Source organism: Cervus canadensis, chromosome 8 (assembly GCF_019320065.1).
Source record: "Cervus canadensis isolate Bull #8, Minnesota chromosome 8, ASM1932006v1, whole genome shotgun sequence".
In the NCBI taxonomy this organism is placed as follows: domain Eukaryota; kingdom Metazoa; phylum Chordata; class Mammalia; order Artiodactyla; family Cervidae; genus Cervus; species Cervus canadensis.
Window position 1 is genome coordinate 16,501,076 of NC_057393.1, and position 18,634 is coordinate 16,519,709.

Sequence of the window (18,634 nt, forward strand, 5' to 3'; positions counted from 1 at the left end):
GGTGCTGATTGAATCAATATGTGGCCCATTTGATACTAAAATTATGGGCATATTTATGCCCACCCACAATGACTCCTTTTGTAGGAATGCTTTCTACTCACATGGATCTTTTGTGTTTTTCTTTCAGTGGCCCACCCTCAGGACCCTCACCACCCATCAGAGAAGCCTGTCATTCATTGCCATAAATGTGGAGAGCCGTGCAAGGGGGAAGTGCTTCGGGTCCAGACCAAGCATTTCCATATCAAATGTTTCACCTGCAAAGGTAAGGCACCTCTGGCTTCCTGACGATGTGGCAAGTCATGGTCAGTGCTTGTCTTGGAGGCAGCCCCATCTCCTTAACTCCCTATCAGGTCACCAGTTGATAATTGAATGTGCTCCCAAGTCCTGAAGTTGTTCGCCTTCTCTAATTCAGGAATAGATTGAAGTTAAGGGGAATACTGAGCTTGCCCCAGCTCCAAGACCAGGGGTACACAGGCCTTTGGGTGTTCACTGAGCTTCCTCATCCTGAGAGGGAAGACTGTGAAAGAGCAATGAGATGAAGTTTTGTGTTTTGTACTTTATAGTTTTTTAAAAAAATTGAAAAAAATTTTAAAATATTATTGAAGTACATTTGATTGCCTGGAAAATTCCATGGACAAGGGAGCCTGGCAGACTACAGTCCATGGGGTTGCAAAAGAGTCTGACATGACTTTGTGACTGAGACACAGACATGACATGACATGTTGTTCAGTTGCTAAGTTGTGTCTGACTTTTTGCAACCCCATGGACTGCAGCAGGTCAGGTCCCTGTCCTTCACCATATCCCGACGTTTGCTCAAAGTCATGTCCATTGAGTTGGTGATGCCATCCAGCCATCTCATCCTCGGTCGCCCCCTTCTCCTCCTGCCTTCAATCTTTCCCAGCATTGGTGTCTTTTCCAATGAGTCAGTTCTGTGCATCAGGTGGCCAATGTATTGGAGTTTCAGCTTCAGAATCAGTCCTTCCAATGAATATTCAGGACTGATTTCTTTTAGAATTGACTGGTTTGATTTCCCTGCTGTCCAAGGAACTCTCAAGGGTCCCTTTCAGACATGACATAGTTGATTTGCAATGTGATGTTAATATCTGCTGTACAGCTAAATGATTCAGTTATACATTATTTGTTATATTCTTTTCCATTCTGGTTTATCACAGGATATTGAGTATGGTTCCCTGTGCTATATGGTAGGACCTCTTTATTTATCTGTCCTTTATGTTTCTTTTCAACTGTGATGAGGACTCTGACTTCAAAGTAACCTTGTCCCAAAGCCCTTGAATGGGACCAGAGGTGACTTTCCACAGTTAGAAAGAAAGCCCTAAGATACAAATTTCTGTGGAAATAAAAAGAAGAGATGGATTCTTTTGGATATTGAGACAGGAGGAAGAAAGAGGACACTGAACATCTTACAGGGGAGCTAGATAAGTATGAAGGTGGGAAAGGGTTGCAGTGGAGGAATTAGAGTTCATAGCACAAACTTAAACCAATAAACTGTCCAGGACTTCGTAGGTTTAGCTGTAGCAAGATCAGAATTGGTGAGCAGGAGTTTTGTTGGTGAACCTCTGTTACTTCCTAAGATGTCTGGCATCTTGGAATCTAATGGTCCAAGAGTTATATATCCAATTTGTAAATGTTAATGGAATACATACTCCATATGTCAAGGAACTCGTCGGGTATTTGAAGAGATACATACTGACTCAGATGGTAAAGAATCTGCCTGCAATGCAGGAGACCTGGGTTCAGTCCCTGGGTCAGGAAGATCCTCTGGAGTAGGAAATGGCAACCCACTCAGGTATTCTTGCCTGGAAAATTCCAGGGACAGAGGAGCCTGGTGGGTTACAGTCCATGGGGTCGCAAAGAGTCAGACACGACTGAGCGACTGAGCGCATGCACACAGGATACTGAATAATAAATGCTGTGATGGAGAGAAATACAGGATGTAGACTGGAGGCAGGCAGATAGATCCAGAAAGGGGGTGGATATAATGGTGGACCAGGTGGAAATAATGTAAGGAACATAGAACCAAGTGGGGTAGGGACTCAGGGACAGATTTAAGAGACATTTAACCAACTTAACCTTAACCTTACCTTACCCTTAACCTAAACCCAAGATGTTTAACCTTAACCCAGTTAAGGTTGCTAGGATTTTATGACTGATTGGATGTGAGGAATGAAGAGAGATCCAGAGTTCCAGTTGGACTGCCTAGGTGAACATAAAGTTGCCACCAAATAAGAAAATATAGCCCTAGATAGGTTATTATGGGGGAGAGAGTTCAGTTTAGGTAATACATTGAGGCTGAGCATACCTGATCTATACAACGTCTCATAGGCTTAGCCACTCAAGAGATACTGGTCTGTGTTGGGAAGAAGGATTGAAAGTGTTCGGCATCCAGATAATGGCTAAAGCTATACGATTGTGTGTGGAATTCCCCTGGGAAAGGACAGGAACTGAGTAATAACAAAGCCAGCATCTGAAGGAAGTAGAACCTGATTTCCATTTGTAATCTTGGAAAATGTACCCATCTGGTAATGAGATGAGAAAAGTGGTTTAATTACTGGGTGGATTCTATAATTAAAAGAAAAGGAGATCCCCAAAGCTTCTGCTATTTAAAGAATTTATAATAACTCAGTGGGTATAAAATATGGCTGCCGGCTTCCGATGGAGCTGCTCTTTTATCTCCAGGACTCAGCAGCTTTGTTTTTCACTCTTGCCTATTAGCAGCAACCATTCCACTAACTTAAAGGAGGCTTTTGTTTTTTTACTGCTATATGTTCATTCAGATTTTGTTTCAATGATATGACCATTTTTTAATCTATCACCTTGTCTATATCATGATTGTAATACATGCTCTATAAGAGAATAAGAAACTTATTTAAGTAGTAGGAATTTAATGTTTAATAATTATATATTTAATATTTAGTAATTGATATATTTAAGTTAATTATAATTATATAGCTTATCATATCGATACATTATGTTGTTCATTATAATTATTGTTTTCTATCTTGAGCATTTTCTTCAGGATAATGCCTTAGATCCATTTTTCTGTCAGAATGTTCTAGAGCATTTAGAAAAGACCAGGGACCAGAGGCTTGACAAGGGCTGTCTAGCCAAATATTCTGTTTTCATTAAGCTTTTCCTGGACTATCCTGTATAAGATGTTAGCTTCTCCAGATATCACATCTCTTTCCGCTGTACCTTTTTTCCTTAACATATATTATTATTTAGCATATTTTATTCATGAGTAAGCTCCCCTTGAGGGCAGGGATTTTTATCTTGTTTATCACTCTGTACCTGGTACCTAAAACAATGCCTGATGCATTAGGTGCCCAGTTAGGTGAAAGATGACCGAACAAGTGAATGAACAGTAACCATGTATTTCTTTGGAACTTGAATATTTGTAAGTGCTTCTAATGGCATAGCTAGCCAGCAAGATTTATCAAGTGCTTACTATGATATATACCCTCACATGCTTACTAGACAGCAACATTATCTGCTGAAAAGAGTGTAAGTAAATCTATCTGTCATTGATTACAGAGCAAGGCGTCTCTGTCTGGCAGATGGAACAGATCAGAGAACCTGTGCTAACGGCTACTGTCAGGCAGCACTTGGGTGAGATGTCGCTGCTGTTTAGACCCTTAGCTTTCACTTAACCCACTGGATACAACCCACTGCATGTGGGTTATTTGGGGTTCAGGTGGATATTGATAAAGCTCTAGTAAAATGGAGACAGTTTCTTATATTCCGTAAGTGCGGAGCTCCGACTTTTAATATCTATTTAGAGAATCTGACTCATTTGGAAATTGAGTAGAAGGCAGAATAAACAGGATGCAAGAAAATGAGTCTGATACAAATGTACTCCCTTCTCACAGCGAATGAGAAACCACTTTGATGCCATCTTATGCTGATAAAAGAATAATCCTGTATAGATTATCTTTTGAATTTTGTGCCACGTTAAAGTGTTACCTAGTTAAATAAATATAATTTATATTTTTTAAAAAATATTTAAGACTTTGAATTCCAAAGTGAAATAGTATAAGGACTCAGAAATTCTTCAAAATATGCTGCTTCACAACTTTGACTTTTGTTGGGAGGTGATTATCCACGGGTCTCTCATTAGTGTGGGCACTTTTTGTTCTGCATTATCTTTCAAGGATGTTTGTGTAGTGAATATTCTCAGAAGACAGAGACAGTATTTCCCTCTGGACTAGAGGATGGATTTGTTTGCTGTCTAGTGTAATAAAGATAATATCTGCCTCTGGAACAAAGGTTGGATTGATTTGCTTGCAGCTCATTATAAAAGACTGGGATTTTCTAAACTTTAGGTTCCTTTTGTTGTTTAGTTGCTCAGTCGTGTCCGACTCATTGCGACGCCATGGACTGCAGCACACCAGACTTCCCTGTCCTTCCCTATCTCCCGGAGTTTGCTTAAGCTCATATCCATTGAGTAAATGATGTCATCCAACCATCTCACCCTCTGTTGCCCCCTTTTCCTCATGCCCTCAATCTTTCCCATCATCAGGATCATTTCCAATGAGTCAGCTCTTCGAATCAAGTGGCCAAGTATTGGAGCTTCAGCATCAGGTCTCCCAATAAATATTCAGGACTGATTTCCTTTAGGATGGACTGGTTGGATCTCCTTGAAGTCCAAGGGACTCTTCAAGAATCTTCTCCAGCACCACAGTTCAAAAGCATCAATTCTTCAGCACTCAGCCTTCTTTATGGTCCAACTCTCATATCCAGACATGACTACTGGAAAAACCATAGCTTTGACTAGACGGACCTTTGTCAGCGAAGTAATGTCTCTACTTTTTAATATGCTGCCTAGGTGTGTCCTAGCTTTTCTTCCAAGGTGCAAGTGTCTTTTAATTTCATGGCTGCAGTCACCATCCACAATAATTTTGGAGCCCAATAAAATAAAGTCTGTCACTGTTTCCATTGTCTTCCCATCTGTTTGCCATGAAGTGATAGAACTGGATACCATGATCTTAGTTTTCTGAATGTTGAGTTTTAAGCCAACTTTTTCACTCTCCTCTTTCACTTTCTTCAAGAGGCTCTTTAGTTCCTCTTCCCTTTCTGTCCCTCTCACCACCATAAGGGTGGTGTCATCTGCATATCTGAGGTTGTTGATATTTCTCCCAGCAATCTTGATTCCAGCTTGTGCTTCATGCAGCCCAGTATTTCTCGTGATGTACCCTGAATATAAGTTAAATAAGCAGGGTGACAATATAGAGCCTTGACGTATATTCCCAATTTGGAACCAGTTTGTTGTTTCATGTCCAGTTCTAACTGTTGCTTCTTGACCTGCATACAGGTTTCTCAGGAGGCAGATAAGGTGGTCTGGTATTCCCATCTCTTTAAGAATTTTCCACAGTTTGTTGTGATCCACACAGTGAAAGCCTTTAGCGTAGTCAGGTTCTTTGGTGGGACACAAACCCACTGCATGTAGAGCATCCTGGTGACCTGCTTCTCTTGCCTCTGAGCGATGTGGCATGGTCATAAGGAATGCATAACAAATATGCAGCTCATGTTACCTGCCCTGAGTCAAAAAGTCTTTTGCTCTAACCCAGGAGTTTCATGTCTTCTGCCAGCATCCATGAAACCAGGGCAGGCTAACTTGCCAGCTTGCAGGTAATATAAAAATATATTTTAAAAAATTTTATTTTTGGCTTCCCTGGGTCTTTGTCGCTGGGTGTGTGCTCTTTCTCTAGTTGGGACAATTGGGGCCACTCTCTAGTTGTGGTGCTAGGGCTTCTCATTGCAGTGGCTTCTCTTTTTGCGGCTTGAGGGCTCTAGAGCTTGGACTCAGTGGCTGTGGCACATGGGCTTAGTTGCCCCGTGGCATGTAGGATCCTTCTGGACCAGGGATTGAACCTGTGTCCTCTGCTTGATGGGCAGATTCTCAACCACTGAACCACCAGGGAAGTCCAATGATAGCTTATATTTTGAGAAAGGGAATGCTGAATTTCACCTAGCTTAATCAAGGAAGAGCACATCTTCTAAGAAAAATGATTTGTATAGCAAAGTTTATGGGAATGTTTATATCAAAGAGCAGGGGAGAAAACTGAAATGTTCCTCAAACATTTTTAAAACAAGCATTGAACCCGTCCTATTGCTGGTTCTTTTCACATCCTGACCCTGAAACCTTGGGGTACCACATGCTCAGAACTCATCTGTATGTCTGCTTTCTGGTGACTTCATCCAGTCTCATGGTTTAGAAGTACCATTTGTGTCCTGAAAATGACCAACTCCAAAGTTTTGCCCTGTGGTTCAGACTGGTGTCTTCAGAAGCCTTCTCAGCATCTCCGGTTGGCCTCTCAAACCTAACTAGTAATGGATTATTTGGTTACTAGCACCATCCCCACTCCTTCTCCAGTCTTTTCCCTTTAATCATTGTCAAGACCTTCCTCCCAGTTGCGTGCATGCTAAATTGCTTCAGTGGTGCCCGATTCTTTGCGACCCTATGGACTGTAGCCTGCCAGGCTCTTCTGTCCATGGGATTCTCCAGGCAAGAATACTGGAGTGGGTTGCCATGCCCTCCTCCAGGGGATATTCCCAGTTGCTTAGCCTTAAAACTTTAGAGTTATTTTGACTGCTCTTTTTCTTTCACATGGCACAAATATTCGACCAACAAATCTCTTCAGCCGTATCTTCATAGTATATAAAAAATCTGGCCGTTTACACCATCCCAAACATAATGCTCCTGCTCCAAGCTGCCACCATGTCTTGCCTGGATTAATAATGGTGTCCGGCCTCCCAGCATCTGCCTTTACCCCTACTGTAGATTATTCTTAATGCAGTAGCCAAGGTGATCCTTAAAAATAAAGCCAGATCCTGTCACCTTTTCCAAAGAGTTCCTTCATCTTTCAGAACGAAGTCCAGAAACCTTAATGTGACCTCCAAAGCCCCTCCCCACTTTACTCCCTGTCCTCATCTCCCACCACTTTCTCTCTGGCTCACTCTGCTGAGTGACCCTGGCCTGCTTGATCATTCTTAAACAAACTGAGCGTTGAACAGCCTCCAGACCTTTCCACTTACTACTTCTTTTGCTTGATGAGCTTTTTATCTAGGTATGTGCCTGGTGTCCTCCTCCACTTACTTGGGGTCTCTTCTCAAATGTCACTTATCATTGAGATCATCTTTGACACTATCTGTCATGTATAGATGTGTATACATGTATCTGTGTATGTTTACATATATATGTATTTATATACAGTTTAAGTTATGTAGCGTTTATTTGTTGCCTGTCTCCCTCTGCTAGGCACCAACAGGGTTTGTATAGCAGCCTTTGGAAAAAAGCCTAGCTTACATTAAGCACTCAATAATAATTGTTGAATGAGTGAATGAAATGTTTATCATTGACTGATACTAATTACAGATTATTATTTCCAAATTATTAAGTCCGGGTCACCCAGGCTTGACTTCAATCAATGTCTTTTTAAGTGTGGGAAGGAGAAAATTATTTTTGGTTCTCAGACACAGCATTTCTCACACAGTGAAGAACTATTCTTTCTTCATTCCTTTTTTCAACCTTCTAATTTCATGAAGCGGAAGATCTTTGTAACAAAGAGAGAATAGCTGTCAGCCCCAGGGCCTTGTTCAGGAAATGATATCAAAGCTCAAATTGAATTGCATTATTTAATTATTTATTTTTATAGATGCTTTATATAGAGGGAAAGTGGCCCTGAAAGTTTTGATTTATGGATTTTGCCTTTGAAAATAATTATAGTTATTAAGAGAGAGCTGATTTTTTTAAAGGCATGGGCTTATCTGGTGGCTCATTGGTATAGAACCGGATGCCAATGCAGGAGATGCAGGTTCTTTGCCTGAGTCAGGACGATCCCCTGGAAAAGGAAATGGCAACCCACTCCAGTATTCTTGCCTGGGAAATCTCATGGACAGAAAGGGCCTGGCAGGCTACAGTCTATGGGTTTGAGCAGCCAAACAACAATTGCCATCATCACCTAAATCCTTCTGGAACATCGTTTTTCTGGAACGTTGTTTTGTCACAAAGGAGTCAGACGTGACTTAGTGACTAAATAACAACAATTGGAAACAGAATAGATAGTTCAAAAACCATGACAAAAAAAAAAATAGTGAAGGTGGTAACATGAGTGAAACTGGAAAAGTTTGGGAAACACTGATTCTGGTAGTGGGCTTGGATTGCATCTGAAGTGATGAGGCTGTTTTAGTGTGGTCTTGGGACTCAAATATTATACCATATTATAATCATGCCATTTACTGAATAAGAAAAACTTGTTCAGTCACTAAGTCGTGTCCAAATCTTTGCGACCCCATGGACTGTAGCAAGCCAGGCTTCCCTGTCCTTCGCGATCTCCTGGAGTTTGCTCAGGTTCATGTCCATTGAATTGGTGATGCTCTCTAACTGTCTAATCCTCTGTCTCTCCCTTCTTCTTTTGCCTTCAAGAAAAACTGCACTTAGGTAAATGTAGTTCAACTTTTAAACTTCCATGGTGAGATTTGCCTGCCACTAATTAGGTTGAATTAGTATATTTTGGTTGCAATTTGAAAAGTATCCTATAAGAATTGACTCTACCTTGGTCATTTCTTTTTCTTTCATTTAATCTGAGAAGGGATTTGATAGTGTCTAGAAAGGTATTGGAGAAGGCAATGGCAATCCACTCCAGTACTCTTGCCTGGAAAATCCCATGGATGGAGGAGCCTGGTAGGCTGCAGTCCATGGGGTAGCGAAGAGTCGGACACGACTGAGTGACTTCACTTTAACTTTTCACTTTCACTCGTTGGAGAAGGAAATGGCAACCCACTCCAGTGTTCTTGCCTGGAGAATCCCAGGGATGGGGGAGCCTGGTGGGCTGCCATCTATGGGGTCGCACAGAGTCGGACACGACTGAAGTGACTTAGTGGCAGCAGCAGCAGAAAGGTATTGGGCTTCCTTGGTGGCTTAGACAGTAAAGAATCCACCTGCAATGCAGGAGACCTGGGTTCGATATCTGGGTTGGGAAGATCCCCTGGAGGATAGCATGGCAACCCACTCCAGTATTCTTGGCTGGAGAATCCCCATGGACAGAGGAGCCTCTCAGGCTACAGTCCTTGGGGTCGCAAAGAGTCAGACATAACTGAGTGACTAAGCACACACACCAGAGAGGTATTATCTACTGAGTGAAAGCTAGAGGGAAAAAGTAGGATTCCTTTTGGAATTCTTCCTTGGTTGATAAGATCAACCAATTCCTAAATGAGATAAGTACCCTAAAACCTTCTAATCCACATTAAACCGAAGCAGAGAGATTTGAGTCACCTTTCTCCATGATGGAAGTGACATTTGTGAGGTGACTTCAGGTGTCCTTCTGTGATTCAAATTTGTCCTTAGCCTTTCCCTGTAGGTCCCCACTGGGGTCCCATCATCTGCCTCGAATAGCCCGTGCAGGGCAACTGAGTGGGTCCTACTTTCCCTCCAGGAAAGAGTGTTTACAGTGGACCTAAGAGCCAGTAATTGCCTTTCTGCTGTGCCTGGAAGCTTCTAAAACTCTGAGTTTCTCTTTATTCATTGAACCTTTAGTGAGAAGTAGGGAGAATCTCTTGTGATGCATTAATTATCAGGAGATATGTGTATGGTATGCAGCTACCTGGAGAGGCATTAAAGTTATAAAAGCATTTAGGGCAGAGTTGATTAAGTGTGGTTCAAGAAGCACCTACCAGAGTAGCTCTGATGCTGGTGAATGATTCCATTTTCTGGTCTCACCCAAGCTCCACGATCAGCATGTCGGTGATCAGGGTCTAGCATTTTCAATCAGCTCACCAAATTTGATGACCACTGCTTTGTTGCACATGGGCTTAGAATTGGGGGTGTGATGATGGGCAGGGAGAGGAGTATATTAGTAGCCTATTGGGAGCCATCCAGATAAGGATTCTCTGGTCATGGTCCTTCACAGCCTATGAAGTTCCCAGGAATTGGGTTTTTCTTTAGAGCACCTTCATTAAATATAGAATTTAGGTATGAATTGCTCCACTAAAAAGCAGATATAAAAATTTATGTTCTAAACATACCTGACTAGTAATATGGAGATGGAAAAAGTCAATGTTTATAGAGCATGAGATATGTCTTATGAAATTCTGAATGGGGCAAAAGAAGCAAGGGTCTAGAATTTCCTGTTGCACAGTTCGTCAGCATCCACAAGTGCAAAGCAGAAGACTGAAGTCAAATGATTATGAATAATGAAAACCCTGGCTAACCTATAGGGTGTGCTATAAATTCTGAGGATAAATGGTAACATTTGTTTATTCAACAAATATTTTTTTTGAAGTGCCATGGTACTCAAGAATAAGTCATACGCAATCAAGCTATATGTATAAGTTAGACATGATCTCTGCCTTCATAGAGATATATCATAGACTGTTTGCTTATGTTCCCCCCAAATTCATATTTTGAAACCCAATCCCTAATGGTATTAGGAAGTATGGGCTTTGGGAGGTGATATGTCATGAGGGTGGAGCCCTCATGAATGGGGTTAGTGCCTTTTTAAAAGACCCCTGAAGCTCCCTCATCCCTTGTGCCACAAGAGAATCCAGTGAGAAGACTGCTCTCTGAACCAAGAAGCGGGTCTGCAACCATACCACCCTCAGTGTACCTGATCTCATCTGGACCAAGAATTAGGCGCTCACCAGACACTGAATCAGCTGGCAACTTCATCTTAGACTTCACAATATCTAGAACTGTGAAAAATAAATTTCTATTGTTTATAAACCACCCAGTCTGTGGTATTTTGTTACAGCAGCCTGAATGCATTAAGACCGGATATTAATCAGACACTGAAGTAATCATAAAACTATGACTTACCAACTGTCATTGGTGCAATAAAGGGAAAATGAAAAGATCTGCCCTAGAGAAAATGAGCTTGTAACAGAAGGATCTCTCGGTGTGTTTGTCGGGGGAGATGGACAGGTGGTCAGGAAATGATTCCCTACCCCACCTCCACTCCACCTCTCTGGGAAGAGAGGGCAGCTCAATCTTCCCTTCTACTCTATAAAGGATGAAAATATAATAACGACTTAATTTTTCCTTGTACAAAAAGTCAACTAAACCAGACTTCATTATTCCTAAGAGCAGATTTTCATACTTTTCTTACTAAAAGTCACTTAATGCTTTTGCATAAATCAACCTGGGAATATGGACAATTGGTGACCTTCAAATGTTTACCATGTGAAATGTTTATAGAGCATCTGTCATCTCTCCATTCACCATGGTAGGCTATGGAGGCTTGAAAGGTATCTACCCCTGAAGAGCATGTGATCTGCTGGCAAGCATGTGCTTACAGGAGGAGCCACAGCTAGTAGCAGGATGGGTGCAGATGAGTGGTCCAGAGCACAGGTGCAGCGAGTCTGAGGCTGCAGAGAACATGTAGAGCTGAATGGTCTGGGGATGTTACCAAAAAGGGGGAAAGATATGATAAAGCACAGATGCTCAATAAAATCATAGTAAATCTTACCAGGACTGAAAAGAGGACACACGCTAGTTGTGGTCAGGGGTCCGGGCTGCCTTATTCAAGGTGGTAGAGACAGGGATGTAGCTGGAGTTGACACTGGCCTTCCTTTGGGCAAGCAAGTTTCCTGCCAGAAATGAGTGGAGCCATAACATTCCTATTGTCATTTGAAAGATGGCTATTTAAACATTCATTAGAGTAACTTTATTTCATTTCAAAAATGGAACTAGTGTTATATGTTATTTATAGCCACATAGTTTTAAAAAGATTTCTGAACATTGGATAATGTCTGTGGAATTTTTAAAAATCAGATCATGTGAGCTCGTCTCTCCAAATAGCATTGGCAGAAATCCTTGTACAGAATTATGTCTTAATAGAGACTGTTGCCACTTTGCAATGTGAGTCTTAACCGTGTGTTAGACTGTAATAGTTAGAGGGTGTCGAAAATGCTATGTTTTGACAGCTTCTAAAAGTCCGTTGTCCTCTGTAACATTCAATCCATGAAGGTAGCCCATGAACATCAAAATTATTTTTAGTGTTTATCTAAAGCTATTAGAAAATTCAGGTTACAGCTTCTACTTATGTCAATGAATTACAATCTACCTTTCAAGAATTAAAGATTGGGTTCTGTGAAAGGGCTTGGGAAAAAGCATACCAGTTTTGTCATCCTAGGGTTTATAGGATGTTTACCAGATCAGGATCATTCTACATAGAATATGGGTGTTTATAAAATGCAAGGATTTTGTGGAGCAAAATGAATGAAAATTGAGGGGTAGGTGAGTTGGATATACAGATTAAGAGTTTTCTGTGTTTAGATGTATAGAACAGACTTTTGGACTCTATGGGAGAAGGTGAGGGTGGGATGATCTGAGAGAACAGCATCGAAACATGTATATTATCAAGTGTGAAACAGATCACCAGTCCAGGTTGGATGCATGAGACAAGTGCTCAGGGCTGGTGCACTGGGATAACTCAGAGGGATGGGATGGGGAGGGAGGTAGGTGGGGGGTTCAGGATGGGGAACACATGTAAATCCATGGCTGATTCATGTCATTGTATGGCAAAAACCACTACAATATTGTAAAGTAATTAGCCTCCAACTAATAAAAATAATTGGGAAAAAAAAGAGTTTTCTGTGTTTAGAGTTTTTTAAAGTAAAATTGTATTATATAATGTATATGCTATAAGAACTAGCTCTTTATGTTTATATCTTATTTCCAAAATGGAACTTTAGGTGTTGGTAAAATGATAAATTTGATGCTTTTTTTCATTGCACTGTAACCCCTGTGATTTGATGTAGGTGTACAGGTCAGGAAAGTCACATTATCACCTATTTATATTCAAAAGGGTAAGTCCCCTTCTGTCCTGAGTGGAAAAGCCATTTATTCTACCATAAATAGCTTCCCTGGTGGCTCAACAACTGCCTGCAATGCAGGAGACCCAGGTTCAATCCCTGGGTCGGGAAGATCCCCTGGAGACGAGCATGGCAACCCACTCCAGTATTCTTGCCCGGGGAACTCCATGGACAGAGGAGCCTGGCAGGCCACAGTCCATGGGGTCGCAAAGAGTCAGACATGCAAAGAGTGACTAACACCTCACCTCACCTGCCATAGATATTTTTAATCATAGATGTAAGATAGTGTCTTTCAGGAGCTTGTTCTCATTTGTAATCACCTCAATAGTGATAGCTATAAGCTTATCTAACCTACATCTCTTGATACATGTAAAGCAAACGTTCCCTCCCCATTTCTCCTTTAGATGGAAAAGAGCTGATTATTGATTTCCTTAAAATAACCTGCCATACACTTAGAGACCATTATTACCCTGCCCTCATTTTCTTTGGTATAATCCCAATTCCATCTACTTCCCCTCCCCCCAGATGTTCTCTCTTAGAGACAAGATTACTCTTGTCGCTAACCCTGTAATCTCATTCTAGTTTCTTGTCATGCACCTCAAATCATGGAGCACTTAACCAGTTTCAGTCTTATTCTCTGTGATCAAGACCTTTTTGATTATTCCTGAGCACAAAGCAGAGCATAGTCTGACCCTACACTTGTGAATTAAAATGATCTCTAGAGTTGTTGAGTTGTAGTCAATTTCAGTTGTGAAGGGAGTTCAGAGTCTTAGGAGACTGAAGAAGTTGAGAGAGGGTGGAGTTGCTACCGTGGTACCACTATCTTGATGCCAGTTAGGTACTTTCAGAAGCAAAGGCAGGATTACTGGCTCTCTTTATGCTGTGCCAGAGCAACTTGGCTCCACCCACACGGTCCGGATGCCACCCTGGTTTAAAGGGGTATGAATAAGTGGAAAGGGACGATAATAAGTTTCCATCTCTCTAAGTATTGTGATAAGAATTGGGTTTTGCCTTCAATAAGCTTGCAATTGAGATAAGGAGAAAATCCTGGTGGCAGTATAAGGTAACACAGATTAAGAATCAAATGTTAATCATTGTTCAGAGCCTTGAGAAAGCAGAGCAAGACAGGACTGGAAGAAGCCAGCAGCTTCATCACAAGGTCGAATCTGAGTGGGGCCAGAGAGGTTGGTTGAGGTTGTCATGGGCATTGATAGGAGGTGGGAGGAGGTGTCTATTGGACATGGGGGTTGGGAGGGTCAGTTTGGCTGGAATAAAGCACTGGTGGTCAGGAAGAGTCAGATGAATGTTTGGTAGATGCCAGAGTCTTTGATGCAAGGTCGAAGTGTTTGCAGAGTGAAGAAGGAGGGCGTTTACCATGTTAATTTGGAGGATGTGAGCAGGATAGATTGAGTGGGAGAAGCCAGAGGAAAAGAGTCCGTTAAGAGGGTTAATAAACCCCATGCTAATTACTTATTGTGGTTGCTGGTAAAAATAGCGATGCATCTGTACCTTTTTCTGTTTCCTATAGGGTTAGCTTATAGACACACAGAACTGTCACTGAGGCTGTGTCCTTGGGGTCTGAAAGCTTGTAAAAGGCAAATATTCATGACCCAACTGTTTCAGGGGACTGAAACAGGGAAAGGGAAAGGACGGAATATAGACCTGAAAATTTACCTGTGGGCCCAGAATTCCAATGGGTGGCCTACTTGAGGTAGTTTTACCTGGGATAAGCAAGGTCCTATTAAGTCTGGCCAGCCTTTCATTTCTTCCTTGTGTACATTTTCAGCATTTATACATGGTACTTCCTGCTTATTAAGTAGTCTATGCTATCAGAGAAGACTTTGATACTTGTGTTATGGGCCCAAACCAAAACAAAATAGTACATTGAGTGAGAGATATTATTCTGGGTGATATATTTGTTACTTGAGCTGGTTATAATTCATGTCATTTGCACATGAATTTCCATAACAAGCATTAAAAACAAACTTACTATGTAGTCAAAGATTTTATTAATAAAAGAAGGTCCTATTGATTCCTTTTCAATCAAGTCTCTTTGGTTATTATTGTAAATTCAAGCTCTGAATTAATACCACCCCTCAAATGCCTGACCTTGGGGTCTCATTTTATCATCTGGTTGGACTTCTAACTATCTTCTTTCCCAGAAAAATCATAGATTTTCATGCACATTTAGAAATGAGTGTGAAAAGCTCTTTAAATATGTTTTGAGGCTTAGTATTTGCTTCCAGGATGATACATTAGCTAATAGTTATTTTTGGTGGAAGCTGCCCCCTCTTATTATTGTTTATGAGTCTCTGTTCAGCTATTTTGAGCTCTGGGCTACAGCATGTCATACTTTGGAGCTACAGTGCATGGTACTTTCAAAAGCACTGCTCTGGATTTCAGGGCAAAGTCTGATTCAGTGAGACCCCACAGTGTAAGGTAGAATTGGAGGTGGCTTGAGAGGACGCTATGGCAAAGTCGACCATTGGATTTTCTTTGAAGAAAGGGTTTGAGGAGATGAACAGAATAGCATCTTAGGTGAAATAATCTTTTTTAAAAATTTAGCTTGAGTAGAAGATGGAGGAAGAGTATGGTGCAAATCCACCCATGAGGAGTCTGAGAATTCTGTACCTTATGTCTGTCCAACTCCCCTGCTCCTAAACAGGGCAGCCTAGGGGGAGGCAGTGCTGGCCCAGGTGAGGCAGAGCAGGGTTTTCACCTGTCAAGTAGAACTTCTAGAGCACAGAGCCCTTTTAGGATGTGGAGAAAGGGAACCCTCCTACACTGTTGATGGGAACGTAAATTGTGTGACTACTATGGAAAATAATATGGAGGTTCCTCCAAAAATTAACAATAAATCTACCATAGATCCAGTAAGCCTGTTCCTGGGTATTTATCTGAGGAAACAAACACATTAATTAGAAAAGATACTTGAACCCATAACTGAATCTCTTTGCTGTATAGCGATAATTAATACTTTAATGTTGTAAATCAACTATACGTCTATTAAAAAAAGAAAAGATATACATACTTATTTTCATTGCAGCAGTGTTTACAATAGCCAAGATATAGAAGTAACCTAAATGCCCATTAATAGGTAAATGGATAAGGAAGATGTGATATATATATGTACAGTGGAATATTACTTGGTCATAAAAAGATGGAAATCTTACCATTTGCAACCATATGGATGGACTTTGAGAGCATTATGCTAAGCAAAATAAGTCAGAGAAAACAAATATTGCATGACTTCACTTTTACATGGAATCTAAAAACAAAACAAATGAACAAATAGCAAATAACAAAACAAATAGTCATAAATAGATACAGAGAACAAACAGGTGGTTGCTAGTGGGGAGGGTTGAAGGGGAGAAGATAAATAGGTGAAGGAGATTGAGTTACAAACTTTCAGATGTGAAATAAATGAGTCACCAGTATGAAATGTACAGTGTGGGGAATATAGTCCAAAATTATGTAATATCTTTGTGTGGTGACAGATTGTAACTAGACTTACTGTGATGATTGCTTTGAAATGTATAGAAATATCGAATCACAGTGTACCAGGAACTAATATAGTGTTGTAAGTCAGTTGTACTTCAAAAACAAACACATTCATAGAGAAAGAGATCAGGTTTGTGGTTACCAGAGGTGAGGGGAGGGGTCCGGGGGGAGTTGGATGAAGGCACTCAAAAGGTGTAAACTCTCAGTTATAAGATAAATACTAGTGATGCAGTGTGTGTGCGTGCATGCCTGCTCAGTTACTAAGTCACGTCCAACTCTGTGCGACCCCATGGATTGTAGCCGCAGCCAGGCTCCTCTGTCCATGGGATTTCCCAGGCAAGAATGCTGGAGTGGGTTGCCATTTCCTTCTCCAGGGGATCTTCCCAACCCAGGGATCAAACCCACATCTCCTTCATTAGCAGGTGGATTCTTTACTGCTGAATAACAAGGGAAGCCCAGTGATGTAACATATAACATGATAAATATAATCAACATGGCTGTGTGTTGTATATGAAAGTTGTTAAAAGAGTAAAGAGTTCTCATCACAAGAAAAAAATGTCTATTTCTTTAGTTTTTTATCTATATGAGATACAGGATGTTCACTAAACTTATTGTGATAGACATTTCATGATGTATGTCAGTCAAATCTCTATGCTGTACGCCTTAAACTTACATAGTAGAGTGTATGAATTGTATCAATAAACCTGAAAGAAAAAATTTAAAAAGATAATGTAAAAAATAAGAAAGAAGAGAGAGAGAGAGGGAAGAGGGAAGGAAGGAAGGCAGGGGCAGCAAGCACATGGTCCTTAATGCCTGAAATGAGCAGGTAAAACCCAGATCCTGCTGTGTACGGCCTCCACTTCCCTGGGGCAGGTTCAGAAGAGTTGTGATGCCCTGTGATGAGCTGACCAGCTGGCAAAGTGCCAGACCACAAAGCCAGCATCTGCCCTACAAAAGACAAGAAAGAACCCACCTTAGGCTCCTGGCCCCCAGCAAGAATTTTACGTTGCTCAAAGCTAACTTGAAAACGTTGACCACATTGACTTGACATCCCTCCCTCTCTCGCTCCGTTGACTTGATTAAAACCACAATGAGACCAGCAGAGATGTCCAATCTCCTGATCTAGAGGAAGAATATGTCTCGTGTTTTACCTCCAAGCAACCTTTGGGCAGAGTTTGAAGTATTACCTATGCTCCTAAATTTCCGGCAGTATGAACTAGTTGACAGATGGAATGTCTCTGAAATGAGTTTTGTTGCAATCTAAAACATAACTTCTGTTTTTAGAAAGTTGAAGAAATAATTGCTACTACAACCCTGTTTGTGCCACTAAAATACTACACTGTTTTCACCCTTAATCTGACACCTCTGTACTTTGGGCCCTTCCTGTTCTGTGGTATTTTTACAACACAGGCAAGCACCTGTTAACTTTTTTTTTAACATGTAAGATTTTAAAATATGCTGTTATTAATTTCACAACTTTTATATTAAATTGCTTTGATGTACATGTTCTACTTAACTAGTTAATGGTATTCATTGGTATGTAGAGAATCCATTCAGGAGTGTAACTTGTACAAGATGTATGACTGTTTGTGGCCGTGCTTTATTGATAACAGAGGAGGCAAGATTCAGGCAGGCCTTGAGTGGGACATGTTTTAAATAATTGATCATCAAGAAGAAAGCAATTAATTCTCTTTCACTGGCAGCTCTTTTTTTTTTTTTTTTAATGAAAGGAATCTCTTCTTTCCCCTGGGCATATGTTAACTTTTAATCAAAGGAGAGACAAATAGAGATCCAAAGGTGAAAACCTAAGTATAGCCTACTGAAGATCGACCTAATTGGGATTGTGTGGTCATTTGAGAGGGAAGTTTTGAAATTTTGCTTCGTGTCACCAGTTAAAAGTATTTGCTAAGTCATTAATATAAACAGATTGAACTTTAAAAACATTTTTTACAGTGACTTTTATTTTTAAACTCTAGTTTAAAAAAATTTTTTTTAATTTATTTTTGGCCATGCTGGGTCTTCACTGCTGCATGGGCTACTTGTTGCGGTGCTCAGGCTTCCCATTGCAGTGTCTTCTCTTGTTGAGGAGCACAGGCTCTAGGGCATGCAGGCTTCAGGAGCTATGGTTCCCAGTCTCAACAGTTGTGGCACATGGGCTTAGCTGCTCCTCGGCGTGTGGAATCTTCCTGGATCAGGGATTGAACCTGTGTCTCTTGCATTAGCCGGAGGATTCTTTATCACTGAGCCACCAGGGACGCATCCCTCCCACCTTTTAAAATTTTTATATGATTCACCTTTAGATATT

General features: G+C 40.9%; 1 protein-coding gene across 21 annotated transcripts in view; it reads left to right on the forward strand.

The window, feature by feature from the left end:
* Positions 1-18,634, forward strand: part of ABLIM1 (actin binding LIM protein 1) — a 327,992-nt gene that overhangs the window by 166,270 nt on the left and 143,088 nt on the right. For all 21 annotated transcript variants that reach the window (XM_043475365.1, XM_043475370.1, XM_043475360.1 and 18 more), the window contains exon 2: positions 128-262. In XM_043475365.1, the coding sequence (XP_043331300.1) occupies positions 128-262 (135 nt within the window). The remainder of the gene's footprint in view (positions 1-127; positions 263-18,634) is intronic.